This window comes from Hippopotamus amphibius, chromosome 6 (genome assembly GCF_030028045.1).
Source record: "Hippopotamus amphibius kiboko isolate mHipAmp2 chromosome 6, mHipAmp2.hap2, whole genome shotgun sequence".
Lineage (NCBI taxonomy): Eukaryota > Metazoa > Chordata > Mammalia > Artiodactyla > Hippopotamidae > Hippopotamus > Hippopotamus amphibius.
Window position 1 is genome coordinate 105,926,582 of NC_080191.1, and position 8,201 is coordinate 105,934,782.

At 38.4% G+C, this 8,201-nt stretch overlaps 1 protein-coding gene across 1 annotated transcript; it reads right to left on the reverse strand.

Moving 5' to 3' along the window:
* Positions 1–4,719: 4,719 nt before the first annotated feature.
* Positions 4,720–5,815, reverse strand: LOC130855831 (heterogeneous nuclear ribonucleoprotein A1-like). Its single transcript, XM_057739841.1, has one exon. The coding sequence runs from the start codon at positions 5,813–5,815 to the stop codon at positions 4,853–4,855; it is 963 nt and encodes a 320-aa protein (XP_057595824.1). The 3' UTR covers positions 4,720–4,852.
* Between the last annotated feature and the right edge of the window lie 2,386 nt (positions 5,816–8,201).

The window sequence follows — 8,201 nt, forward strand, 5'->3', positions numbered from 1 at the left end:
GTCCTTCCACAATGAAGCTAGAGAAGTATTGCTTGAGCTGGACTGCCTCTCTTGGAGCTAAGCTTCTCTTGCATAGTTTAGGGGGATAATGGACAAATCACATACAGATGGAGAAATAAATCTTTGAAAGCAAGACAGACCTCCCTTTCCGTACATTTCTTTGAGTATCTTTTTCTTATTTTGCTTATAAAATGGGAAAAAACTGCCTGCATTTTTTTGTGAGTAACTGTATAATCCATCACTTCAAAATTTAAATCTTTCTCTCTGATCTTTAATACCTCACGGCCTCTATAATAAAACAGTCAAATCAACTCAGTGTGTCTCGAATATGCCATACTTTGTGACATTCCTGTTCAAAGTCATTTTGTGACTCCTTGACACTGTACTTTCTTGATATATGCAATACTATATTTAGAGCTATGAATTGTATTTTCTGGGTAGACTGCAATGATTTGTATAGTGATTTGTAATGTGTGTCCCTGAATGCAACCATACAGAAATAAATTGCATTATAAAAACCAGATTTGATGCCTCAATCAAGCCCTTTCATTATAATTTTGAAAATTCCACTATGCACAGGTCAGAGCTACTGCTTTGCATTTATCAGTAGTTTTCCATCCTTATAGATTAGAGATTTGTAAGTTTCTAATTATTTTCTAGAGCCAACTGAATACCAATAATCAAAGAAGAACTGTTTAGTTTCTAACTGCTATAGTAAAATACCTTGTCTGATTACAAGTAAATGAAATCCGTCTTTTGATCAGAATCCTTGCATGGGTCCATAAGCACTGAAGTGGGTAATATATGGAGGAGGATGAGATTTTTTTGTGAACACAAAAGAAACAGACATGATTCCTTTCCCTTCTTTGCTTTCTTTTTTCCACCACCACAGGATAAGAAATGTTAGTTACTGACTCAAATGGATATGCAAATAAATGAAAACCAAAGATATCCATCATTCCTTTTGCAACTCAGATCATTGTCTTGAATATTTCAGAATCCCACTAAGCATTCTGAGCTGTATTTAGAGAAAAATAATTTTGAAATGGCCAATACAATCCAAGGTTAAAAAATAGAAGAAAAAAAACCTTACATTACCCCTTCTTCATATTTGCCCCACTCCCTGACTATGGAGTACTGTGATTTCCCCCCTTCTGTTGCCATGCCTAGGAGATTGCAGGCTCCATGGAGGTTGAAATGATAACTTTCTTCTTCAATGTTATATTTCCACAGTTTAGCAGAGTCGCACATGCAGTGGGGCTCTTGCAAATATTTGTGGAATACATGAATATCCCTAAGTATTTATAAATTTGTCTCTCTAAAATCAGAAAATGGATTAATAAACCATTTTCAGATTGAAATATCCCACTACTATATATCCTATAACCAACCATTGACCACTAAGCTATTCTGACCAAGAGATGAACATAAGAGGCCAGGTTTAAAAATAAAACAACAATAAGGGTAAAAAACATATCAGAGACATCAGTGACCACACAATGCAGGAAATATAGACTACAGAATTAATTTAGTAAAATCACTAAGCAAATAAAAAAGTGAAAAGAAAAACCCAAGCAACATCCACAACCCCAGAGAGAGATAGAAATCAGAATTTAGAACACACAATATATTATCTAAAATATCCAGTTTTTAAAATATCTAATTTTCAACAGAAAATAAAAGGCATGCAAAGAAATAAGAATATGTGGCCAATATAGAAAAAGAAACTATCTCTGTTTCAACAGAATCTCTCCGAGGGGGCCCAGATGTTGGACTTAGCAGGCAAAGAAAAGCAGCTATTATATGTGAAAGGAAACCATGGTTAAATAGAGAAAAATGTGATAGCAAATAAAGGACATCAGTAAAGAGATGGGAATAATAAAAATTAATCACATAGAATTTCAGGTGTTGAAGTAAAAAATGCCTAGAATAGCTCAACAGAAGATTTGAGGTAGCAGAAGAAAGAATCAGTAAATTTGAAGTGGATCAATAAAGATGATCCAACCTGAAAAATAGAAAGAAAAAAGAATGGCAAAAAAATGAATAGAGCATGTGGGTCTACATAGAGTATACTGATGTGTGTGAGGAGTGCCAGAAAAAGGGGAGAAAGGGGGCAGAAAAATATATAAAGACAAAATGTCTAAACACTTCAAAATTCGATTATACACCAAAAAAACATTAAATACATATCTAGAAAGGATAATGAACTTCAGTTAGGATAAGTACAAGGAGATCCACATCTAGGCATATCATAGAGAAAGTCAAGGAGAGAATCTTAGAAGCAGCCCCCTACACACACACACACACACACACACACACACACACACACACCCCTCTCATTATGAACAAGGGAACCACTTTAAAATTAACAGATGGCAGGGGGAAAAATGGGGCCAGAAGGCAGTAGAATGACATATTCAAAATGCTGAAAGAGCAAACAATAATTCTATATGGATCAAAAGTATAATTCATAAATGAAGGCAAAATTAAGATACCTCCAGATACAAATATTGAAAGAAGTCATCACTAGCAGATTTTGATGACAAGAAATACTATAGGAAGCACCTCATATTGAAGGGAAATGACATCATATGGTAACTTGATTCCACACAAAGATATGCAAAAAAAGATACAGAAGAGTAAGTAAAAATTTTTACATATAACTAAATGTGTAAGTATAAATATATTTTTTCATTTTTGTTGTCTTAACTGATTTAAAAGATAATTGCATAAAACGATTATTTAAAAACAGTATCTTTGGGCTCACAACCTATAAAGCTGTAGTTATAGAACAGTAATAGCAGAAAGGAATGGGAAGGGAATAAATCTGTGTTGGATAAATTTTCCATAATTCACTGGAATCAAGGGGTGAGGTGGGGACTGGAAACAAAGAGATGCTTTGGGAAGTTATTCTAGCTAGGAAATGGTCATGTAGGGACCCATGTAGGCAGTAGACTGGAGACTATTTGAGTGGGATAAAGAGAATGAACAAATTCAGCCAAGGATTAGAACAAAGGGACAGGCAAATGGGAGGAAGCATAAGTTAAAGAAAATTTAAATCAGGTTGAAAGGGAAGAAGAAGTTATCCATGAACATAACTGGAAATATTTGTATTTTATTGTAGATTTGTTTAGATTGTTTTCCAATCTGAGGATTAACTAAAAGCCAGGTCTTGAGAAATGGAAGACAAGGCAGGTAAGTCTGATGAGCCTAATCTCTCCATCCCAGTCCGTACTGGTCACTACAACCAGAAGTCACACTGAAGTGAGTCGTGAGTCTTCATAAGAAGAAGAAGTAAACATAAAGGATGCCAGGCTGGAGTGGCATTTAATGAAAGTCCTTCGTATTTCAAAATATTGTCTGGCGCAATGATTCTATATCAACTTGGTTTCATTTAATTTTTTAAATACCTGATATTGTGATGGTTATATGATGAATACAGAGAAAATCACTAAGATTTCAGATTTAGCAGAGAATAGGAGAGGAAATGAGAAGAAGAGACTGAGATATGCAATTCAATTAGCAGGTTGAGAGAGAATCAGGGCTTCTATCTGGTTACCCATCTAACCCTCACTTTTGACTTTGCTTTATTCTGTTCTTCTTTACAGACTGAGTGATCACCTCATCTCTTCCTTTTTCCTTCTCCATTACTATTATTTGAATAGCTTCCTGAATTTATGAGAGCATTTTAAAACTTGAGGGCACATTGTTATTATATCAAAAGATAAATTTTTCCCTATGTTTCATACCCCATTAAAATGACCTTGAAAATTTTGGCAAGACATTTGGATCTCTGGCACCCAGAAATCTATGTAGGTAAGTCACTGGAACTTAGAACTTATGTATCTTCTTTTGTACACACAGGATTTGTGTGAATTAGGCTAAATTTTTTTTAGGTTAGAGAGATTCAGGGAAATAATTGTTATAGAGACTGCAGACAAAGCTATGACTAATAAAAATGACCACCAGTAATTCAAGAAAACTACTTTTTCTATTTCTGTGTCCACTTATCTCCTATCATCACCACACTTTCTTTGAGTTTTATTAAGATATAATTGATATACAATAAACATTTAAAGTATACAATTTGATTTTTTTTCTTATTACTCATTTCTTTTACACATATTAATGTATATATGGCAATCCCAATCTCCCAGTTCATCCCACCCCCTACCCCATCCCCCATTTTCCCCCCTTGGTGTCCAATGTTTGTTCTCTATTTCTGCCTTGCAAACCAGTTGATCTGTACCATTTTTCTAGATTCTGCATATATGAATTAATATACAATATATGTTTTTATCTTTCTGACTTATTTCACTCTGTATTACAGTCTCTAGGTCCATCCATGTCTCTACAAATTTCGTTCCTTTTTATGGCTGAGTAATATTCCATTGTATATATGTACCACATCTTCTTTATCCATTCATCTGTTAATGGGCATTTAGGTTGCCTCCATGACCTGGCTATTGTAAATAGTGCTGCAGTGAACATTGGGGTTCATGTGTCTTTTTTTTTTTTTTTAAAGACACATTTATTCAGTGTCATAATCAGACTTTTAGCAATCAACAGCATGGGTGCAAAAAAAAAATCTACATTAAAACCCTTTGTTGGAATGCTTTACACTTTCCACAGAACAGAAACTAAAATAACCTGTTATACAATTAGTCACAAATACAGTCCTCGAGTTTTTTTTGCCCACACACATGAGTATTGTCTAAAACATGTCTTCTTTGTAGCAGCTAGGCCCTGCCACCACTGTGCTTGGCTGAGTTCACAAATCTGTTGTAACCTGTAGCTTCCCTGTCACTTCTCTGGCTCTCCTCTCCTGCTAAGCTTTGTTTCCTGGCAGTAATTAAAACCTTCTGCCACTGCCATAGCTACTGCTGCTGCTGGAACCACCATAGCCACCTTGGTTTCGTGGTTTGGCAAAGTATTGGCCTCCACCGCCATAGGGGCCAGAACTTCTGCCTCCAAAGTTCCCTCCTTTCATGGGTCCAAAATTTGAAGATTGATTGTTGTAATTGCCAAAATCATTGTAGCTTCCACCACCTCCATAATTGCTTCCATCATTACCAAATCCATTATAGCCATCCCCACTGCCACCATATCCACCACCACCATGGCTGCTACCAAAGCCACCTAGACCACTGAAGTTTCCTCCATGACCAAAGTTGTCATTCCCACCAAAACCACCTCCAAGACAACTACCAAAGTTTCCAGAACCACTTTGACCTCTCTGACTCGATGAAGCACTAGCCATCTCTTGCTTAGATAGGGCTTTCCTTACTTCACAGTTTTGGCCATTCACTGTGTGATATTTCTGAATGACAATCTTGTCTACGGAGTCATGGTCATCAAAGGTTACAAAAGCAAAGCCTATCTTTTTGCCACTGCCTCGGCCAATCATGATTTCAATCACTTCAATTTTCCCATACTGTTCAAAATAATCTCTCAAGTGATGTTCCTCAGTGTCTTCTTTAATGCCACTGACAAAAATCTTTTTCACAGTTAAGTGGGCACCAGGTCTTTGAGAATCTTCTCTTGAGATGGCCCTCTTTGGTTCCACAGCTCTTCCATCCACCTTGTGTGGCCTTGCATTCATGGCCGCATCCACCTCCTCCACAGTGGCATAGGTGACAAACCCGAAGCCTCTGGAGTGCTTAGCGTTTGGATCCCTAATTACCACACAGTCTGTGAGCGTTCCCCATTGCTCAAAACGGCTCCTCAGACTCTCATAGGTTGTTTCAAAGCTCAAACCTCCGATGAAGAGCTTCTGCAGCTGTTTGGGCTCTTTGGGAGACTCTGACTTAGACATGACGGCAGTGGAGGGGGGAGACGTCAATGATGCTTACTCGGTGGTGTCCATTGTCGTATGTCTTTTTGATTATGGTTTTCACTGGGTATATGCCCAGTAGTGGGATTGCTGGGTCATATGGTAATTCCATTTTTAGTTTTTTAAGAAACCTCCATACTGTTCTCCATAGTGGCTGTATCAATTTACATTCCCACCAACAGTGAAAGAGGGTTCCCTTTTTCTCCACAGCCTCTCCAGCACTTATTGTTTGTAGATTTTCTGATGATGCCTATTCTGGCCGGTGTGAGGTGATACCTCATTATAGTTTTGATTTGCATTTCTCTAATAACTAGTGGTGTTGAGCAGCTTTTCATGTACCTCTTAATTGTTTTGGGTTTGTTTTTGTAGGTCCTTTTCTTCTCTTGTGTTTCCCACTTAAAGTTCCTTTAGCATTTGACCTAGGGCTGGTTTGGTGGTGCTGAATTCTCTTAGCTTTTGCTTGTCTATGAAGCTTTCGATTTCTCCATCAAATCTGAATGAGATCCTTACTGGGTAGAATATTCTTGACTGTAGTTTCTTTCCTTTCATCACTGTAAATATATCCTGCCACTCCCTTCTGGCTTGCAGAGTTTCTGCTGAGGAATCATCTGTTAACCTCACGGGAGTTCCCTTGTATGTTATTTATTGTTTTCCCCTTGTTGCTTTTAATAATTTTTCTTTGTCTTTAATTTTTGTCAATTTGATTACTCTATGTCTTGGCATGTTTCTCCTTGGGTTTCTCCTGCCTGGGACTCTGTGCACTTCCTGGACTTGGGTGGCTATTTCCTTCCCTATGTTAGGTAAATTTTCAACTATATTCTCTTCAAATATTTTCTTGGGTCCTTTCTCTCTGTCTTCTTCTAGGACCCGTATAATGCATATGTCGGTGTGTTTAATGTTGTCCCAGAGGTCTCTTATGCTGTCTTCATTTCCTGTCATTCTTTTTTTCTTTATTCTGTTCTGTGGCAGTGATTTCCACCATCCTGTCTTCCAGGTCACTTATCCATTCTTCTGCCTCAGTTCTTCTGCTACTGATTCCTTCTAGTCTATTTTTCATTTCAGTTATTGTATTACTTATCTTTGTTTGTTCTTTAACTCTTCTAGGCCTTTTTTAAACATTTCTTGCATCTTTTCAATCTTTGCATCCAGTCTTTTTCCAAGGCCTGAATCATCTTCACTATCATTATTCTGAATTCTTTTTCTGGAAGGTTGCCCATCTCCACTTTATTTAGTTGTTTTTCTGGGGTTTTATCTTGTTCCTTGATCTGATACAAAGTCCTTTGCCTTTTCATTTTGTCTGTCTTTCTGTGATTTTGGTTTTTGAACTGCAGGCTGCAGGGCTATAATTCTTCTTGCTACTGCTGTCTGCTCTCTGGTGCTTGAGGCTTTCTAAGAGGCTTTTGCACACTTCCTGGTGGGAGGGACTGGTGATGGGTAGAGCTGAATGTTTCTCTGGTGGGCAGAGCTCAGTAAAACTTTAATTCACTTGTCTACTGGTGGACGGGGGTGAGTTCCCTCCCTTTTGTTTGGCCTGAAGCAACCCAGCACTGGTGCTTGCAGGCTCTTTGCTGGGATAATGGCAGACTCCAAGAGGGCTCACACCAATAAGTACTTCCCAGAACTTCTGCTGCCAGTGTCCTTGTCCCCATGGTGAGCTACAGACACCCCTGACTCTGCAGGACACCTTTCAACACTAGCATGTAGGTCTGGTTCAGTCTCCTATGGGGTCACTTCTTCTTGCCCCTGGCTCATGGTGTGCACACTACTTTGTGTGTGCCCTCCAAGAGTGGAGCCTATTTCCCCCAGTCCTGTGGAAGTCCTGCAATCAAATCCTGCTGGTCTTCAAAGTCTGATTCTCTGGGGATTTCTCCTCCTATTACCAGACACCCAAGTTGGAAAGCCTGAAATGGGGTTCAGAACCTTCACCCCAGTGGATGGATTTCTGTGATATAACTGTTCTCCAGTTTATGAGTCACCCACCCAGCAGTTATGGGATTTGATTTTATCACAATTGTGCCCCTCCTACTGTCTCATTGTGGCCTCTCCTTTGTCTTTAGATGTGGGGTGTCTTTTTTGGTGAGTTCCAGTGTCTTCCTGTTGACGATTGTTCAGCAGTTAGTTGTGATTCCAGAGCTCTCACAAAAGGAAGTGAGCACACATCCTCCTACTCTGCCATCTTGAACCAATCTCTCACCACCACCATACTTTCTATGCCTTCACCATTCTCTGTTTACATGGGGAAATGTTGGCTTCTGGAAAGTTGCATTGATATAAGCAGGAGAGGAGTGGAGACATGGTCAAGCAACTGTGATGTAAATGCTTTTCTTGTTAAAACATATAACTCCCCCCACCCCCCAAAAAAAAATCT

Bases quoted from the DNA above. Each gene is read 5' to 3' on its own strand.
- LOC130855831 (XM_057739841.1), bottom strand. From the start codon at position 5,815: ATGTCTAAGTCAGAGTCTCCCAAAGAGCCCAAACAGCTGCAGAAGCTC.